This window comes from Oryctolagus cuniculus, chromosome 13, assembly GCF_051225735.1.
Source record: "Oryctolagus cuniculus isolate XC-2025 breed Fujian yellow rabbit chromosome 13, ASM5122573v1, whole genome shotgun sequence".
Lineage (NCBI taxonomy): Eukaryota > Metazoa > Chordata > Mammalia > Lagomorpha > Leporidae > Oryctolagus > Oryctolagus cuniculus.
In genome coordinates this window covers 1,034,021-1,055,041 of record NC_142879.1, presented here as the reverse complement: position 1 = coordinate 1,055,041, position 21,021 = coordinate 1,034,021, and the positions used below count along the sequence as shown (strand labels likewise).

Below are 21,021 nucleotides of genomic sequence, written 5' to 3'. Positions count from 1 at the left end.
AAGGATCTCATGTTCTAACATGCTCAGGGCCTTATGTGACCACCAAGGGAGATCAGTCAAGGAAAAAACATGGAAGATCTGGTCTCTAGGACTTCTATACCTCCTGGCTGGTTTGCTGCTTACCTGGGTTACCACAATGTTACATTCTGCTGCCCGGCCACTCTGGATAAAGTCATCTAGAATGAACTGGGGAACCTGTGTGGTTTTGCCACATCCCGTGGCCCCTCGGATAATGACAACTGAATTTTGACTAATTGCATCCAGGATTTCATTTTCAAACTTCTTCACAGGCAGCAACGTTCTCTCCTGCAAGACCTGTGTTTGAAAAGTCATACTTCAATTTCCACCCACACGCAAAAGCATCAACTGTCGTGATCCTTTAAAAAACTGCCCTGTTTAAACTTAACTCCTTCCCACTGGGTCAGCACTCAAAATATTTATTTTCTTCATTAAAAAAGTGCTTATTTCTATCTGTATTAGAACTGCCTTTTTATTTCTGAAGGAACCTATGGTTGTCGCCTCACCCTTATTTACCTGTTTCCCACAAACATTCCGCATGCATTATCCTTTCCTCTAAAACTTGTTACATCATGTTTACATAATGTTAAATTACTATCCCAAATATTCCCACTTTATTAAATTACGGTGAGAAGCGAAGTTTTTTCCCAGGCCCTCCCAGTAACTACCCTCAAAGGTAACCAGGACTAGCAGTTTGGCACACATCGTGCTCCACTCTCCTGCCTCTCTCCGCAATGTACAGGATCTCTGGGAACCACATGTCTGAACGCTTCAGACTTACTGACTGTAAGTCCTGATCCTGCTCCAGCTGGTACATTAACTCATTCTTAAGGTCCATGCTTATTTGTTCTGGAGTGGCCTGTGAAAGAGAAGGCAAGAGTGAGCGAGAGCACATGCTTCCACTTCAAACAGTACCTATGTTTACACTGGAGAAATATCTCAAGCACAACGCTGCACTCACATAGGCCAGGGGCCCCTCGTCAATGTTGCTGCTAGTCCAAGGATTCCAATTTGACTGTGGAGGAGACCAAGGAACCACACCCACTTGGTTTTGTCGCTGAGATGGTTCAAAGTGAGCCAATTTGCCAATGTTGAGAACCACTGGCACAGAAGGGTCATCAGGCTATCAAAAAATGAGAAAAGCCAAAGACAGCAGCATTAATTCCTTGTTGAATAACAGACATCCTATAAAAAAGGCACACTAAAGAGCTGCATGCTTACCGGGGGCACAACTTCAAGATTCAGCTCTTGAACTGTGTTTTGCAGCTGAAGTTCTAAATCTTGAGAGAGGTTCACTTTGTAAGGCTCCACCTACAGACAGAGACTGACCATGAAAACTCCACGACACACACACGGAGCACCACTCAGATCTGATGTTAAGGGACACAGGGAATTCAATGTTCCTACACTGACAGCCAGGGTCTCCTCAGCGAGATAACTGCTTCAGGGACAGGTCATTCACTGCCCACTATAAACAGCATTACAGCAAACACAGATAATCAGTAGCATGGCCACTCTCATGTCTCGAGTATTAAAAGACTTCTTCAACTATAAACATTAGACAAACCCTAAAAAAATCATACAGTATTTCATAGGCTATTAAGACTCACTGTCTCAGGCCAGCACCGAGGCTCACTTGGTTAATCCTCTGCCTACGGCACCAACACCCCGGGTTCTAGTCCCGGTTGGGGCACCGGATTCTGTCCTGGTTACTCCTCTTCCAGTTCAGCTCTCTGCTGTGGCCTGGGAAGGCAGTGAAGGATGGCCCATGTGCTTGGGCCCTGCATCTGCATGGGAGACCAGGAGGAAGCACCTGGCTCCCGGCTTTGGTCGACGCAGCACTGGCAGTAGCGGCCATTTAGGAAGTGAACCAACGGAAGGAAGACCTTTCTAACTCTGCCTGTCAAAAAAAAAAAAAAAAAAAAAAAAGACTCACTGTCTCAGGGCCAGCGCTATGGCGTCGCGGGTAAAGCCACCACCTGCAGTGTCGGCGTCCCACTCGGGCGCCGGTTCAAGTCCCGGCTGATCCACTTCCAATCCAGCTCTCTGCTATCGCCTGGGAAAGCAGCAGAAGATGGCCCAAATGTTTGGGCCCTTGCACCCACAAGGGAGCCCTAGAGGAAGCTCCTGATCAGCCCAGCTATGGCAGTTGTGGCCACTTGGGGAGTCAAACAATAGATGGAAGACCTCTCTCTCTCTGCAACTCTGCCTTTCAAATAAATAAATCTTAAAAGAAAAAAACACTCACTGTCTCTCCTTCTTTCTTCTTTGTAAGCCCAGAGTAAGGTTCCACCACTCCAAGATGATAGAGCTGTCTGACAAGAGACAGGGCACAGGACTGTGCTGCCAATTTCTTATTTGATCCGTGTTCACGTGCAAAAATCCCTACAATGTAAGGTCAGGGTTATCAGATAGAGGAGAAATCTCCTCAGGAAAGAAACAGCTTATCACAAGCAACCCGGGGCTAACACACCAAAGTACAGAGGATGCCATGGGTTTTAGTTCTTTCACTCCATCTGCTAACCAAAAGCAATTCCATAACAGCTTATTAACTAAACTGCCAACCATTTTAACAACACACTGAAACCAACACACACACAAATCAACATTATGAAACCATACAAAGTTCTTATTATCATTTGGCATTAAAACAGAGGAAGAAAATAGAATTAAACTTTTGAAAAGCAAATGAATCTAAAACAATTGGGTCCAAAGTGGCTACTCCTAAGCTTGGAAAAATATTAGACCATTTCTTTCAATTTGCAGACACATAAACTGAGACTGGAGTGATTTATTCAGAGCCACGACACTTCTAAGTATCAAAACCACAGCAGGTTAAGTCTCTGCCTGCAACACCGGCGTCCCATATGGGCTCTCGTTCAGGACCTGACTGTTCCACTTCTATCCAGCTCCCTGCGAATGCACCTGGGAAAGCAACAGAGGATGGTCCAAGTGCTTGGGCCCCTCCACCCACACTGGACACCCAGAAAAAGCTCTGGACTCCTAGCTTCGGCCTGGGCTGGGTCAGGCTGCTGTAGCCATTTGGGAACTGAACCAGTGGATGGAAGATCTGTTTCTGTACCCTCCTCTTTTAACTCTGCCTTTAAAATAAATAGGAGATAAATCTTAAAAAAAAAAAAAAAAAAAAGCCAACAACCAGGTCACACAGGGCTATTTCCTTACCTTTCAAGCCTAACACACTGCCTGCCTCAAAATTATGCCCAAGATTTAAAACCACAGGCATCATATTCTTCGGGGTTATCTATCCCTTAAGCATTTCCTCAGGGTTATTTCTCACATCTGCTCCATGCCCTTATGATTACATTCCGGACAGCCACTTTTTGACTTCTCACTTTTCACCCTAGCTACTTTTACCTGAATGAAATCTTTTACGCAAAAAGAGGAGAGTACTTTAAATTTCTTTGACACTGGCACACTCTTCCTATATCTCACTTTTTAATACAACACTAGCATCACCTTTTTTCATGTGTAACCATGGAGATTGGGCTGCTATTTATATCATTACAAATATTCTAAAATAGAATACATGCTGTAGGATATCAAAATATGACACACAGGGGCCAGTGCTGTGCCACAGCAGATAAAGGCACTGCCTGCAGTGCTGGCATCCCATATGGGCGCCGGTTCAGGTTCTGACTGCTCCACTTCTGAACCAGCTCTGACTATGGCTTAGGAAAGCAGTCGAGGACGGTCCAAGTCCTTCGGGCCCCTGCACCCGCAAAGGAGACCCGGAAGAAGCTCCTGGTTTTGGATCGGCACACCTCTGGCCGTTTTGGCCAACTGGGGAGTGAACCAGCAAATGGAAAGCATCTCTCTCTGCCTCTCCTTCTCTCTGTGTGTAACTCTTTCAAATAAAAATAAATCTTAAAAAAAAAAAAAAAGGCCACACCAAAATATACTACTTTGGCCATTTATAAGATGGCCAGTCTGAGAAACTACAGATAAATAATTATGTCTGCAAGGCTGTCCTTTTGCAAAAAAAATTTTCCATCAATTAAGGAAATCTGTATCTACTTTCTACATAGGAAAGATCTTTTCCCAGAAAGAAGAGACCGGGGTCTGAAGCCTGGCAGCTGCTACCTGGGAGCCGTCACCAGCATAACAAGACCACCTTGCTGCAATGCACATGCTCCTCCCCCTCAAAGCCAAATCCCAGTTTGCTTATTTAGCTCTGTGTTAGCGTCAATGTTCAGCCCTCTTTTGAGGCTCGAAATCTACATATTTCCCAAAATTCTACAACTAAGTTCATTTGTTTTTCTTTTCCCCGTTAATCTACTGTCAAGTTCACTTCACGGGCTAAAATTATTATCAACTCTTTGGAGGAAAAGAGTAAATTTAGCACATTCCTACAATGGATCTTATATCATGTACTGTTTTGATCCTACAGCTTACATGTATGTGGCTCAAGACTTTAATGTGAAGATTTTTCCTGTACACAGACTTAGAACATCAGGGAAGCAGTAACACTTACTTCTGCCCAGCTGCTTGATATAAATGGTCATTTCTGCAATAAAGCTCCTGTAACAACATATACAAAAAAGGTTAGGAATTTCACTGTTCGAAGTTACTAATTCCAGGTCTCCAAGTCAGGCAGGCTTTCCAACTGCTTAGGCAAATCACAGAAAGAAAAAATACTAAATATTTATTTGTATCCAATCCTAGAACGAATAAAGTTTAAACTTCATAATACATAGTATGGCACGAGACAGCTATGAGAAAGTTGATGAACCAATTGTTCATGAAAGGAAAATGCAAGGTTTTAGATTCTCCGCATGTATTTACTTACTCTTATTCCAAAGGCTTGAGTCTAACATTCAAGGAAAAGAAATTTTTGACTTAGCTTGGAGCCAAGAAATAAATTAGGCCTCAAATTCTTCAAATTATGGTTATCTTAACATTCCTGTGCAGGCCACCCATTATCTCTTAAGGTAAACTAACATATGCAAACTCACACATGCACATACAAACACTCTGGCTATCAGTGGCTCTTGAGACAGGGTTCTGGTATCTGCCTGCAGTTGGAAGCAGCCATTGGTAACAAAAAAATTTCGTCTATTTATCTCATATTTACTTAAATCAGGTCTAGAGGACACACTTTTTAACATTATGGCTAAAATTGCTAGCAGGCTCTCAGGATGAATCAAGGTTTTTGCAAAGGAAAAACGGCCTTCTGAGAACTACGCATTCTGGTCCTCCCACTGCTCAGGTACGATCTAGCCTTGACTTTGTGCTGCAAATCAAAGGTTAGGTGAGGCTTAAAAAAAAAGTTAGGTTCCTTCCTATACCTCTTGTGAACTGACCTTCAGGCACAGCGGCTTCAGGGGTCAAAGGCCACTGGCTTTCAGGGGAACAACATCCACCCTTTCATTAATGACACCGATGCCAGTATGTTTCTCAGCCAGGCTTAAAGTCAGCACTCAATCTCATTCTCCTCCACCTGGGGGAACAGCGACACCAGAAGTCAGTTTACAGTAGTTTCCCATGTGATTGCTTAGTTCAGCCTAAGCAGCAGCACATGTGTCTGAATACAGACCTCTGGTGTTGCTGTCTATTCCGCCCTGAAAGAAAGGGTATGTGAGGAGCAGCGCTCTGCTGGCTCCCCCCATCGTCTTTGCCTCCTGCATTGTTATGTCCTGAATTCTTTGCTGATTTTCTATCAGAAATCAGTAAGATATGGACAGCAAAAAATGTTTGCAACAATGAGATTCAGAGGCACTTCATGTGCCTAAGTCATCAGGTGAAATCAGTTCAGAAAAACATGTTCAAGGAGACAAATTATTCACAAATGGATCCTTGCTTTAAAGCCTCAAGGTTTAAAAAAGGCTGACAGTATTGAAGAATTCAGGACTGAACACACAGTAGGAAGCAGGGAGAATAAGTCTCTGAGCATCAATTTGTCCATAATGTCAGTTTCATTTTGGTAATAATTTTTTAGGGCTGCATCCAAGGGACACCACTTTGATTTTTCAAGAAAAATGCCTTAAATTTATTCGGAATAATTTCACATAATTAAGGATCACAAATTCATTCATTCAGATTTCCACGAAAACCCTCCCTTCCCTTCCAATAAAAGCACAGTGCCCACCAGAAGAATCTAATCCATATGAGCCTTCCTGGGAGTAATAATGACTACACCCTGGAACGCTCTCGGGAAGAACAGCAAGCAGGCTGAGAAACATACTGTCACTGAAACAGCTTCCCTCACGTTGTCTGCTAAACTGAACAGACGAAAATACGCTAAATTAATCCACATACGAAAACTGAGCCTGTCTTCCTTCAACTTCACAATAAACACTGAAATTTCAACAACAAAATTCTTAGCAAGCTGGCAACCTTCAAAGCTGGAATTAAATCTGGACCTAAATGCAACACAATCTACTTCTGAGACTCAGAACCGTGTGTCTAATCCAACCAATTACAGAAATAAACAGTACTCAGAACTACCTCTAAAGGTACCACAGCAAACAAAAAACATTTCCGGCTGTTTTTAAGCCTATTAGGAGCAAACCACTGTGGCTATAGTGTTTTCCCTCGAGTGCAGCTAAGATCACAATCAAAAGTGAAAACGACAGTAATAGCACATTACAAATCAATTACAACTCTGGGTAAAACAATGTATCTTGGAGCTGGCATTGTGGTGTAGTAAAACCACCCCCTATGATGCCGACATTTCATATGGGTGCCTGTTCAAATCCTGGCTGCTCCACTTCTGATCCAGCTTTAACATACACAGAAAATAAAACACATTCAACAACAAATATCCCACACGACCAACTTACTACAGAAGGAGAAGAGTGAAACAAGCAAACCTGTTGTGATCGGGACCCACTTGGGTGTACTTATATTCTCCCTGGATCTTTTCCTTCTGGAAATACTGGTTCAGACGAGCCTTAGCATTTTCCAAGGTCCAGTTTCCATGAAGCCCAGCATTTAAATCCACCTCTTCGGATTCTAGAGTCTGTAGGATAACAGCAATTAAATTCAGCTGTGCCAAGTTTAGTTCCTTCAGGTACTGAATTTTCTAACATTATCTTCTTTGTGCCATCCCTTGTAATACAAATATTCATTTGATAAGTTTCTACCCCTACTCAAATTGAACTAGAATCAGTTTTAACTGCAGCTGAAGACCCTACTGCATCAATAAACCAGTAGTTAAAACTCACATATTGATTTAAATTGTTCCTAAGAAATGACTAAATTTTGTACTTCTGACACTTAAATATGTTAACCTTGCTATGAACTAAGACCCAGTTTCCAACCCCAGTTGTACACAGGGACAGCCTTACCGCCTGGACTTCTTGTTCCTCCTTTCTCGAGTAGTAGTCCTTCAAGTTGGCTCCCCTGTCCCAAGTGGGCCCAGGAGCACCATAGCCAGATGCCCCAACTCCCGAATTATTTTCTATTAAAGAAAAAAAATGACTGTTCTCTTGATGAATCAAAATGTATAAAAATCCTAAATATGTTAGAGTTTTCCTAATTAAATTTTGGCACTTCATGCTTAGAAATACAAGGTTGCAGTTATTTGGGGAGTGGCTTGAAATGTTCACAACTTACTTGAAAATTACCACACCACTGCAGTTCACATCTACACTGCAAATCCCAAGGCTGAGAGGCACAGGAAGCTACTTCACTAGCGAAGGGAGTGAATGACAAGCCAGCATCTATCACAAATGCAGCTTTGTCTTCAATGTTACACATGCGACATCACATTAAAGGGTAAACTAGTCACTGCACAGGACCCCGAAAAGAAAGCTAACTGCAGGACTGGTAAGATTCACAATGAGAAAGCAGCATAACTAAAAATAGCAGTGACTGGTCATTCACTTTATTGAAGATTTATGCATGCTTTTCCTTTCATTTACTACTCAAGACAATCATGTGAAGACGATATTACAGACTTGGGCAGTTTGACCAAAATCCTAACTAATCTACTCTGCAGTAGACACCTCACTGAAGGCTATTCATATTCTTTGAACCTAATGTTCTAGATCTATGCAGTCATAAATAAATCTAGTAAAAGCTAAAAGCACAGTCATGCTACACTTTGTAAGAAAATTTAAAGGCTTTGAGCTGTCTCTTGCCAAGTTTTTAGCGGTTATTTTTGCTACGTCTTAATCACATGTACAAAGTTCCTTACCTGCTTTGAGAGCCAAATGTGGAGGAAGTGGTCCCCCCATGATTGCTGGTAAACCGCCAGCATTGGCTGTATTGTTAGGCATATCAGTCAGTGGGGGCAGAGGAGGTGCGATCTGTAAGAGAAGAGCCACAGCAGTGTCAGTGTGTCTGCCTTCACAGGGACTGGACAACCTTCCAAGGAGGCCCATGTGTCACATCTCCCTTCACACCACATCATTACCTTCTTGCTTCAAATGTTTATAAAAACCATCCAGCTCTCAATTAGGCAGAAAAAAGGACAATAAAAATTTCTCAATCCTTCACCAGGAAAGTATATATTACAGGGATGCAAATATAACTGCCCTACAAAAAGTGGAATTAGTTTACTCCATATGGTTAAATGACTATACTCACTATCTTCATGAATATACTCCACACAACAAGAATCTTTCAGGAGCTGCCACATGCTAGCTATCATTCTAAGTACAGAAGATCCAATACCGCAACAGGCAGATGAACAGTCTTCACAGAGCTATGCTCTGATGGGGAGAGCAATACAACAAAGTGCATGATCATAATATGGCAAGCAAGAATGAGGGGCGGAGGGTGAACCAACAGCAAAAGGAAGACCTTTGTCTGTCTCTCTCACTGTCCACTCTGCCTGCCAAAAATAAAAACAAAAACAAAACAAAACAAAAAAGAATGAGGGGCCAGAGCTGTGGCGCAGCAGGTTAATGCCCTGGCCTGAGGCGGCGGCATCCCATATGGGCGCCAGTTCTAGTCCCGGCTGCTCTTCTTCCCATCCAGCTCTCTACTGTGGCCTGGGAAAGCAGTAGAAGATGGGCCCCTGCACCAGCATGGGAGACCCGGAAGAAGTTTTTGACTCCCAGCTTCGGATCAGTGCAGCTCCAGCTGTTGCGGCCATTTAGGGGAGTGAACCATCGGATGGAAGACCTCTCTCTTTCTGCCTTTCCTCTCGCTGTGTAACTCTGATGAAAGAATGAGAGAGAGAGAGAGAGAGAAATAAAAGAGAAAAAGAGAGAGAAGGAAAGAAATACAGAAGCAAAGAAGGAAAGAAAAAGAATACCACAGAAAAACATAAAGCAGGGAAAAATTGAGAATTCATTGTTTAAAGTGAACGGGTAAAGTTGCACTTATGGTAACATCTGCAAAAAGACATGAAAGGGGGAGGGCAACCAAGAGCATTCCAGAGAGAACAGGAGGGTCCTGACAAATGCACTTACGTACACTCTACACATTTAAATGCTGACCTACATGAATTGTAATGACTCCTGGGTCCATTAAATACGTGTTCCATATCTAACACCAGCACAACCATGTTGATGGACATTTTTGATTGTAGTCAATTTTATATAAATTAGAAACAACACTGCTCAGGGATAGTGTTGTAGCATGGCAGGTAAGGCTTCCACATGCAACACTGACAACCCTTATGTGCACCAGTTCATGTCCCAGCTGCTCCACTTCCCATCCAGCTCCTTGTTCATGGCCTGCAAAAGGCTCTACATAAGACTCAAATGTCTGGGCCCCTGCAACCTAATTCTGAGACCCAGATGAGGCTCCTGGCTTCATGCTGGCCCAGGTCTGGCTGTTGAGGCCACCTGGGAAAGTGAGCCAACATAAGGAAGACTTCTCTGTCCCTCCCTCTCTCAAACTCTGCTTTACAAAATAAATATCTTAAAAAAAAAAAAAAAAAAAAGGTAAGAAAATAATGGTGTTAAAAAATCAGGGCTTGGGGCTGGCGCCGTGGCTCACTAGGTTAATCCTCCACCTGCGGCGCCGGCATCTCATATGGGCGCTGGGTTCTAGTCCCGGTTGCTCCTCTTCCAGTCCAGCTCTCTGCTGTGGCCCGGGAGGGCAGTGGAGGATGGCCCAAGTGCTTGGGCCCCTGCACCGGCATGGGAGACCAGGAAGAAGCACCTGGCTCCTGGCTTTGGATCGGCACAGCCATTTGTGGGGTGAACCAATGGAAGGAAGACCTTACTCTCTGTCTCTCTCTGTCTCTCTAACTCTGTCAAACAACAACAACAACAACAACAACAACAAAAACCCGGGCTGGTGATGTGGCGTAGTGAGCTAAGTCCCCACCTATGGTGCTGGCATCCCATATAGGCACCAGTTTGAGTCCTGGCTGCTGCTTTACTTCTGATCCAGCTCCCTGCTACTAGCCTGGGAAAACAGTGGAAGATAGCCAAAGTGCTTAGGCCCCTCCTGCACCCATGTAGGAGAAATGGAAGAACTTTCTGGCTCTTGCCTTCAGATCAGCCCAGCTCTGGATATTGTGGCCATCTGGGGAGCAAACCAGTGGATGGAAGATCTTTCTGTCTCTCCCTCCCTCTCTCTGTACTCTGCACCTCTCAAATAAGTAAATCTTAAAACAAAAAAATTGCCAAAATTCATTTGTACTTTGGCCTATTTCCTTTAACAAAATTTCATGAAAGTTAAGTTCCCGGGTTAAAAGGCAATGCACTTACAGACAGAGGAAGACAGAGCAAGGTCTTCCATCCACTGGTTCACTCCCCAAAAGGCAGCAAAAGCCAAGTTTGAGCCAGACTGAAGCCAGAGGCCTGGAACTCCATTTACATATCCCACTGAGTGGCAGAGATCCAATCTCTGGAGTTATCTTGCACTGCCTTCCTAGGCACATTAGCAGGAAGTTGAATGGCAAGTGGAGCAGTTGGGACTTGAACCAGCACTGACAGGTGATGCTGGCATCACAGGCAGCTTAGCCTGGTGCACCACAATGCCAGCCGCAAAAGGCAGAACACTTCAGAAAGCATCACACTGCTTTACAAAATGGCTGCTGACTTGCCACCAGGAGTATGTATGAGAACTTATTTCCTACTCCGGGTGTTACAGTATGTGACTTTTTATCCCTTAATTTAAACTTTTATTTCCATTTCATTTGAAAGGCAGAGAGAAAGATGGAGAGAGCTCTTCTACCTGCTAGTTCACTCCCCCAGATGAATCCAACAGCCAGCACTAGACCAGTCAGGAGCCTGGCGCTCAATCTGTGTGTCCCTCATGGTTGACAGGAACTGAAGTACTGAACCACTACCTGCTGCCTCCCAGGATAAGCACAGCAGGAAGCTGAATGAGAAGGCAGCAAGCTGGGCTGGCAGAGTGGCACAAAGGATAAGCTGCCATCTGTGACCTGGTATCACATGAGCGCCAGCTGCCCCACTTCTGATCCAGCTACCTGTTAATGTGCCTGAGTGAACAGTGCAAGATGGCCCAAGGGGTTGGGTCCCTGCACCCACAAGTGAGACCTGGATGGAGTTCCAGACTCCTGGCTTCAGCCTGGCCCAGTCTTGGTTATTGTGACCATTTTGGGGATGAACCCACAGATGGAAGCTTTCTGTTTCTCTTTCTCTTTCTAACTCTTTCAAATAAATGTTTAAACAACAACAAAAATAAAATAAAAAGAAAGAGAAAAGAGAAAAAAAAGAGAAAGAAAAAAAAGTTGGGATGGGAGTAAGCAAGGACCCAACCCAGGTAGCAGGTACCCTAAGCAGCAACTTAACACTGTACCACATGCCTGCCCAATATTATTATTATCATCTCTTTCCTATTCTAACAATATTGGTTACGATTCTTCTTACAGCAACCCATGGTTTTTGTATTTTCTTTGCACATTATTCTACCTAAACATCTTTCTGAGGTCATCGGAGCAATAAATAAAATAGCCTTGAAAGATGAAATGTATTGGGGTCAGCACTGCGGGTAAAGCCACCACCTGCGATGATAGCATCACATATGGGCCCAGTTCAAGTCTTGGGTGCTCAACTTTCTTATTTTTTTTTTTTTAAGATTTCTTTCTTTATTTGAAAGGAAAAGTTACAGAGAGGCAGAGGCAGAGACAGAGAGGGAGGGGTCGGTCATCCATCCATTGGTTCACTCCCCAAATGGCTACAACTGCTGGATAGAACAGTAGATGGAAAATCTCTCTGTGTCTCTCACTCTCTCTTTCAAGTGAAATCGATAAATTTAAAAAATAGAAAGAAAGAGATGAAGTGTCCTAAAATAAGGCAGAAGGCATTTGTTTCCTACCCAGGATAATTTTAAAGGGATAGAGTTTCGCAGGAGCTACCTAACTCTATGTTACACACTGTGTTCTCTGTAACCATTTGGGCCCACTCCATGTCATCCCAAAATGATGTGGGGACACGGGAACGTATGTAAACATGAAATTCTCGCTGCATGCTATGCTGCATTAGCAACATCTCAGACTCCCCTCCCCACCCTAGCCACAGTTCCTGTGCCTCACACTCTAACCCTCCACTAGTCCAAAATAAATTTCTCCCTAAATAACTGAGTGGGACAACTTCCTGTTCTCCAGGTGTGGAGAGAACTTTTAGCATTTCATACTTAATTAAAATAGTAGATGTGTGTGTATAACCTTGACACTGCTTAAGGAAAGATATTTGATAACATAATTGTCGCTCCCCCTCTTCACGGAGGAACGACACTAAACCCTGCGCTGTTCTTTTGTCTGCTCGGCCCTTCCCAGGTTTGCTGCTGGTTCTACCCGGGTTGGCTGCCGTCCCTCCACCTCCGTGGAGGGGCGGGCCCCCCTGCCACTTTCCCCACTTCCGCGGGGGAGCGGCACACCGCCGGCCGGCTCTCTCGGGGGCTGCTCAGATGTTATCCGGATGTTCCCCTTAGATGCTCCTGGTGCATGTTGTCTCTCTCCTCCTTTATAGTCCTCTTCTACCAATCCCAACTCTGCTACCCACACACCGAGTACGCTGCTCTCCTCCAATCAGGAGCAGGTCCTGCAGTTTATTGGTTGAACTGGAGGCAGCTGCGTAGAAGCTGTTTACTCCTCTCCCAGCGCCATATTGTGGGAGAGCAGATGCATAGAATAAGTCTTAATTCGAGTAACAGTCTAGTCCGAGTTGCTCCCCACAATAATAAACCATATATAAAATTTTAAAAGCGGGTCGTAGAAACCGGCATTGTGGTGCAGGGGGTAAGGCTGCTGCCTGAGATGCCAGCATCCCATATGGGAGCCAATTAGAATCCTGGCTGCCATACTTCAATCCCACTCCCTGCTAACGTTATCTTGGAAGGAGCAGAAGAAGATGGCCCAAGTTTTCAGGCCCTGGCCACCCACATGGGAGACCTGAAAGAAGCTCCTGGCTCTCAACTCGGATGGCCAGCTCTGGTCATTGCAGACATTGGGGATGTGTGTTTGCCTTTCAAACAAATAAATAAATCTAAAAAGAAAAATGTGGGTTCTAAAACAGTACTTAAAATATCAAAGTAATGGGGCTGGCCCTGGTTAAAGCCCTGGCCTGAGACGGCATCCCATATGGGCACCGGTTCTACTCCTGGCTGCTTCTCTTCCGATCCAGCTCTCTGCTGTGGCCTGGGAAGGCAGAAGATGGCCCAAGTCCTTGGGCCCCTGCACCCACATGGGAGATCAGGAAGAAGCTCCTGGCTTCCGATCGGCATAGCTCCAGCTGTTGCAACCATCTGGGGAGTGAACCAGCGGATGGAAGACCTCTCTCTCAGTCTCTATCTCTCTCTGTAACTGTCTTTCAAATAAATAAAATAAATCTTTAAAAAAAATACCAAAGTAATAATACATGGATTTTAGCAACTGGCAACATTCTATTTCTTTGAATTTCCTTTATAATCTTTTTGGTGGTCAAAATTTCGGCAATATATATTACACTATAAAAATGATGACCTTTTAATGTAAATGACAGCAAAACAAGTATACTGACAATAAACAATTCAAAGACAGGAAAAAATGTAAAGAAATGTTATACTTTTTTTTTTTTTTTTGACAGGCAGAGTTAGACAGTGAGAGAGAGAGAGAGACAGAGAGAAAGGTTTTCCTTTTTCCGTTGGTTCACCCCCCAAATGGCTGCTACGGCTGGCACGCTGCGCCTATCCGAAGCCAGGAGCCAGGTGCTTCCTCCTGGTCTTCTGTGCGGGTACAGGGCCCAAGCACTTAGGCCATCCTCCACTGCCTTCCCAGTCCACAGCAGAGAGCTGGACTGGAAGAGGAGGAACCGGGACAGAACCGGCGCCCCAACTGGGACTTCTAGAACCCAGGGTGCCGGTGCCACAGGTGGAGGATTAGCCAAGTGAGCCACAGCGCCGGCCGAAATATTCTACTTATTAACTACTACAGAAATACATGCAAAATTAATAAACTATCATTTATCTCTTAGGAAAACATTTTTAAAGACAAAGACTGTCAAAACTAGTGACTCTATCAATATAAGCACTGTGATACAGATACACATGGCTGAACACTTTGAAAACTTGCAGCACCACACTAGAATTTCTACTGGATATCAATACTCAGAGTGAGATTAAGGTGACTAACCTCCTACCCAAAACTGGTGACAAAGTTAAGCTCACCATTTCAGAGGATTCCATTCCTATGAATGAAACAAAACTCCAGTCAAAAGTCAACAGGCTGGGACAGGCGCTGGCCTGGTGATTAAGAGGCCCAAGTTGCACAAGGATGGCGGGTTCAGTATCCAGCTGTGGCTCTGGATTTCTGTAAAGCAAACCCTGGGAGGTGGCAGTCCTGGCTCAACTGGGTGCCTGCTACCTATGCGGAAGACCTGAACTGAGCTACTAACTCTAGCCAAACCAAGGGTTTTCAGGTGTGAACCATATGGCAGCTGTCTATGTCTGCCTCTCTCCCCTCCCCCACAACCCTCGCCTCTCTCCCCCCAAAAGGAAAACAGAGAAGGTCTCTCCTGGGGAGTGAGCCATCAGATGAAAAAACCTGTCTTGTTCTATTTTTCAAGGGAAAAAAAAAACAAAAATCCTGCTTGTTTCTATCTGATCTATTGAAACAAAAGGGCTTACTCAAGACGTAGATTAATATATATAGTTCCTATCAAGTAATATCAAACCACTAATTATTTAGTCAAGTATTGATTTATTCATTGCAAAAAAAATGTCAATTACCAATATGTGACTGAATGCTCACGCTTAGAGCAGAATGTACCTATGGACACTCCCGTGTATGGGCCTAAAACGGCAAGTAATAAGGAGCAGCTAGAGACAGAAAAGTAACGATCCAGAGCTAGTGCAGAGCACACTGAGATGCAAGGTGTTAAGAAAGCGGGATGTTCGCTGGGTTAAAGCAGAAAATACCACAAGTGAAAGCAGAATAGATAACAGGTAAGAAGAAAAAATATTTTAATGTATCACAGATAGAGTTAACACCAATAACACAGAAATAGCTTAAAATAGAAGACCAAGAATTCAATGGAATGAGTAGATATATAAATACGTAGTTCACAGAAAAACGTGCAGATAGCAGCTGAATACCAAAGATGTTCAACTTTACTCATTAGTACACTGAATACGTCAGACTGACAAACACACACATTAGTATTAAGATTACCAGTATCCATGGCCACTCCCCTCTAGAGGTCGCCAGCACACCTCTTCCTCTAAGTCCTGACAGTCAAAACCCTCTCCAGACATTCCCAAATGTCCACAGGGCGCCATAATCACCCCTGTTACAAACCACTGCTAATGGAAATGCAGAAATCTCCACCTTCCCCAGAGAGGAAAATGACAGCAGCCTGCAAACATCACATATGCACGTATCCTGACTCAGCACTGCCATTTCACGCACTCTCTCCCACAGACACACTAGCAAAAACACACATGCACAGTTATTCAGGTTAGCACCATTTGTAATACTTAAAAAAAAAAAAAAGAGGTTTAAGAAAGAATGATTGAGAAGGTCAGTGTTTGGTCTAGCAGTTAAGATGCCACCTGGGATGTCTACCCACACTCCGTTATCAAAGTGCCTGGGTTCGAGTTCTGGTTCTGCTCGATTGCAGCTTTCTGCTAATACACAAACTGGGAGGCAACAGGTGATGGCGTAGGCAGGTGGTTCCCTGTCACCCACGTGGGAGCCCCACAGTCCCTGACTCCTGGATTCTGCTGCATGCTTTTAGAGTGCACCAGCAGATGGGCATGCCTTCTCTCCCTCTCTCGGCTCTTCACACACAATATTTTAACGTTTGTAAAACGAGAGATGATTAGGTGGAACACAAAGATTTCTTAGGGCAGTAAAAATACTCTGTATGATATGTAATGGAAGTCATACACAGCTGTCCAAACTCATAAAACACCAACAGTAAACTCCACGTAAACTACAGATTTCTCATGCTATGATGTTTGTATGGGTTCATCAATTCTAACAGATACATCACTCTGGTGATGACGACACTGGTGGGGGCTATGCTTCAGTGGGGCAGGGTATATGGGAAATCTCTGTAGCTTCTGCTCAATTTTGCTTGATAAAAATGCTCAAAAAAAATCAAGCCTTTAAAAAACAAAAACCAGGTGCCGGGTTCTATTCCTGGTTGCTCCTCTTCCAGTCCAGCTCTCTGCTGTGGCCTGGGAGGGCACCGGAGGATGGCCCAAGTGCTTGGGCCCCTGCACCCGCATGGGAGACCAGGAGGAAGCACCTGGTCCTGGCTTCAGATTGGCACAGCGCCGGCCATAGTGGCCATTTGGGGAGTGAACCCACAAAAGGAAGATCTTTCTGTCTCTCCTTTTCACTGTCTATAACTCTACCTGTCAAATAAAACAACAACAACAACAAACCAAGCCATTAACATCAACCACCAAGTATCTGGCAACATAGGCTAACTGAACACACTGGTATAAAGGTAAAAGGCAGCAGCCAGTGCTGTGGTGTAGTAGGAAAAGCTGCCTCCTAAGGCGCTGGCATCCCATATGGGTGCCAGTTTGAGACCTAGCTGCTCTATTTCTGATCCAGTTCCTTGCTGATGCACCTGCGAAAGCAGGGGAAGATGACCCCTGCACCAAGTGGGAGGACTGGGTGGAGTACTGGGCTCCTGGCTTTGACATGGGCCAGTCCTGGCCATTGTAGCCATTTGAAGAGTAAACCAGTGGCTGGAAGATTCTCTCTCCGTCTCCCCCTCTCTGTAACTCTGCCTTTCAAATAAATAAGTCTTAAAAAGAAATTTTAAAAAGCAGATGGAGAGAAAGAAAAAGGAGAAGGCAGGAATAAAAGCTTTTTATAGGACCTAATATTAAAAGGGCAATCCCTAAAAACCAAAAGCATCATGAATCCTATCTACAATGATGATATAATCAAGGAGAGTCATTACTTCAAGTGTAGCTGTAGTGGGATAGACTTTTAATATGAAAAGAACCGCAAAACAGTGAAACTTCCCAACGACGACACTGGGGTGGTAACCCACAGTGCGATTTACCGCAGGAGGCTGCTGTTACGTGTACTGCTGAGTAGAGCAAGGGAGGGATTATGCTGGAGCACCACACCAACAGAAGCTTCTGGTTTGGGAAAAAAGGATACTCAGCTGTACGATGAGGTTAACTAAAGGCTCCGTAGCATCAGTTCAAACTCAAACTTTGCTCTATTATTTTTCTCTAAGCTTTGGGGGCCGGCACTGTGGCACAATGGGTTAATGCCTTGGCCTGAAGCGCCGGCATCCCATATGGGTGCTGGTTTTAGTCCCGGCTCTTCCACTTCCAATCCAGCTCTCTGCTGTGGCCTGGGAAAGCAGTGGAAGATGGCCCAAGTGATTGGGCCCCTGCACCCATGGAGACCCAGAAGAAGCTTCTGGCTTCAGATTGGCGCAGCTCTGGCTGTTGTGGCCAATTGGGGAATGAACCATCAGATGGAAGACCTCTCTCTATCTGCCTCTCCTCTCTGTGTAACTCTGAGTTAAAAACAAACAAACAACGGTGCTGGAGTCCAGAGCCAGGAATGCAATCCAGGTCTCTTACATGGATAGCAGGAAGCTGGAGTCAGGAGCCACAGCTGGGAATTGAACTCAGGCACTCTGATATAGGACTCCAGCATCTTAACCACTAAAGGGGGAGGCTAAACACCCCTCCCCCTTTAACTACACACACACAAAACCAAATCAGAGGTACCTGTAATGAAATAATGGACCTCACCATGATCAACATTGGCTAATGACATCCTGCTACACACCTTCTATTGCAAACAATACTGCTCTTACCTCTTCCTTTCTGAATATGACCTGACAGGACCCAGAGGAAAGTCACCTACAAAAATCCAGCCTGGGAAACTAAGGAATAAATGACCCAGTTTCCAACAAACTAATTGCAATGGAAAATCAAACAATGAGAGGAAAGAGACAGAAACTCAAGACAGGGAAAGCCTTAAGAGATAGCAACAACTGCAGTATATGCATATCATATTTACATGATTAAACTAAAATTAATGAAAACAGTTTCTGTATCTATGAGCAATTACTCTTTTACTTGTAGGTTTCATAATAGCATTGTTATGTTCAGAAAAGCACTATCTTGGCCGCCGCCGCGGCTCACTTTGCTAATCCTCCAACTGCGGTGCTGGCACCCCAGGTTCTAGTCCCGGCTGGGGTGCCGGATTCTGTCCCAGTTGCTCCTCTTCCAGGCCAGCTCTCTGCTGTGGACCGGGAAGGCAGTGGAGGATGGTCCAAGTGCTTGGGCCCTGCACCTGCATGGGAGACCAGGAGAAGCACCTGGCTCCTGGCTTCAGATCAGCGCAGCTCCAGCCGTTGTGGCCAACTGGGGAGTGAACCAACAGATCGAAGACCTCTTTCTCTCTGCCTCTTCTCTGTGTGACTCTTTCAAATAAATAAATAAATCTTTAAAATAAATTAAAAAAAAAAGGTTTTCCTTGGATGGTAGCTCAAAGTAGAAATGGATTTGTGATCTTTTTTTTTTTTCAAATACATGCTCTTATTTTTCATTCATTCAAACAAAACATTTCCGTGCTTAATATAGTAGGAACTATTCTAGATGCTAAGACACAGCAACAAGCTAAAAACAGACAAAATCCCTGCTTCATGAACTGACATGTTAACATGAGGATCTAGGCAACAAAAATAAATTAGGTCAGAAGTTCCCCAACTTGGTACAACGGACGCTTTAGGCAGCTAATTCTTTGTTGTAGGATACTGTCAAGTTTGCTATACAATTAATTAGCAGCAACCCCGGCCTCCACCTGCTAGAAGACAGTGGCTCCCTCTAGTTTTGTTTAATAAAGATTTATTTATTTACTTCAAAGGCACAGTGACAGAAAGAGAGATTATCTCTCTGTTGATTTACTCCCCAAATAATGCCAACAGCCAGGGCTGAAGTCAGGAGCCCGGAACTTTGCCCTGAACCCAGTCACTGGAGCCATCACCTGCTTCAGACCAAAGCACATTAGCAGAGAGCTGAACTGGCACTGATACAGAATGCAGGTGTCCCGAGGAGCACTTTAACCCACTGCACCACCATGCCCACTCCATTCCTAAAGCGTCTCCACCGTCAAGCATCCCTGGGAGACAGTCTCCTGCTGAGAAGCACTCCATTTAATGTCAATGCTCTGGAGAGAAATGCAGCTGTGAAGGGGATAAGAAACAACACAGTGTGAGGGCTGCAGTGAGTTTATAACCTTAACTACTGTCCCTGCCTCAAGTGTCCTCTAGGAGAAGCAGCGCTGAATACAGAAGTAACGAGGCAGAAAGGTGAGAATTACAAGGACAGTGTAGCTGCAGCAGAGGAAGGGAGAGGAAGTACACACATAGTCCGGGCTTTAATGGGAAAGGTTCAAATAGGTTACACTATTAATTTAAACAATTATAGGGAGGGCCGGCATGGTGGCATGGCAGGTAAAGGCCACCGCCTGCAGTGCTGGCATCCCATGTGGGCACCGGTTCGAGTCCCAGCTGCTCCACTTCCGATCCAGCTCTCTGCTGTGGCCTGGGAGAGCAGTGGAAGATGGCCCAGGTGCTTGGGTCCCTGCGCCTGCATGGCAGACCAGCAGGAGGTTCCTGGCTTAAGATCGGCACAGCTCCAGCTGTTGCAGCCAAATGGGGAGTGAACCAGTAGATGGAAGACCTCTCTCTCTGCCTCTCCTTTTCTCTGTGTAACTCTTTCAAGTAAATAAATAAATCTTTAAAAAAAAAAAAATTATAGGGGCTGGCACTGTGGCTGTAGCAGGTAAAGCCACTGTCTGCAGTGCCAGCATCCCATATCGGGGCCAGTTTGAGTCCCAGCTGCTCCACTTCCAATTCAGCTCCCTGTTATGGCCTGGGAAAGCAGTGGGAGACGGCCCAGGTCCTTTGGCACCTTCATCCATGTGGGAGACCTGGAAGAAGCTCTTTGCTCTTGGCTTGGGATCAGCCCACCTCCAGTCGTTGCAGCCATTTGGAGAGTGAACCAGCAGATGGAAGACCTTTCTTTGTAACTCTGCGTTTCAAATAAACAATCTTAAAAGCAAAATACCAAAAAATACAAGAGGGGTATGTGCTGCATAGCTACACGATTAATTATGGCATAAAAGATGAGGGGCCTGCACTGTGGCATAGGGGGTTGAGCTACCACCTGCAACATTCCATATGGGATTCCATGGGTGCCAGCTCAAGTCCCAGCTGCTCCACTCCTGATCCAGCTTCCTGCCAAGGCATTCAGTAAAACAGTGGAAGATGGCCCAAGTCCTTGGGCCCCTGCACCTACACAGGAGACCTGGATGAAGTTGCTGGCTCCTGGCTTCAGCTGGGCCCAATACTGGCCATTGCAGACTTTTGGAAAGTGAACCAGTGGATGGAAGATCTCTCTCTCTTCAACTCTTTCAGATAAATAAATAAACTAAAAAAAAAAAAAATGATATGATACTCCATTGCACAAAATACAGCTTACTTTCTGCTCTATGAGAATTGTTAATGGAAGCACATGTATGTAATCTTGCTGATTTGGTGGTGGTGCTGTGGCGCAAAGGGTTTGGTTAAGCCCCTTTGGGAGGTTTGCATTCCATACTGGAGTCTGGCTAATCTATCCTTCCAATTCACCTTCCTGCTAATG

The 21,021-nt window shown here is 44.7% G+C and overlaps 1 protein-coding gene across 3 annotated transcripts in view; it reads right to left on the bottom strand.

Annotated features, from left to right (window-relative positions):
- The window catches only part of DHX9 (DExH-box helicase 9), a 52,115-nt gene that overhangs the window by 25,121 nt on the left and 5,973 nt on the right, over positions 1–21,021 (bottom strand). For 2 of the 3 annotated variants that reach the window (XM_002723805.6, XM_089311955.1), the window contains exons 4-12: positions 8,177–8,288; positions 7,326–7,438; positions 6,849–6,997; positions 4,511–4,557; positions 2,267–2,403; positions 1,240–1,329; positions 980–1,141; positions 800–877; positions 124–315 (exon numbers count right to left, since the gene is read on the bottom strand). In XM_002723805.6, the coding sequence (XP_002723851.1) occupies positions 124–315; positions 800–877; positions 980–1,141; positions 1,240–1,329; positions 2,267–2,403; positions 4,511–4,557; positions 6,849–6,997; positions 7,326–7,438; positions 8,177–8,288 (1,080 nt within the window). Of the gene's footprint in view, positions 1–123; positions 316–799; positions 878–979; positions 1,142–1,239; positions 1,330–2,266; positions 2,404–4,510; positions 4,558–5,339; positions 5,477–6,848; positions 6,998–7,325; positions 7,439–8,176; positions 8,289–21,021 lie in introns of those variants that run through there. The other variant, XM_008252556.4, reaches the window with a different exon arrangement.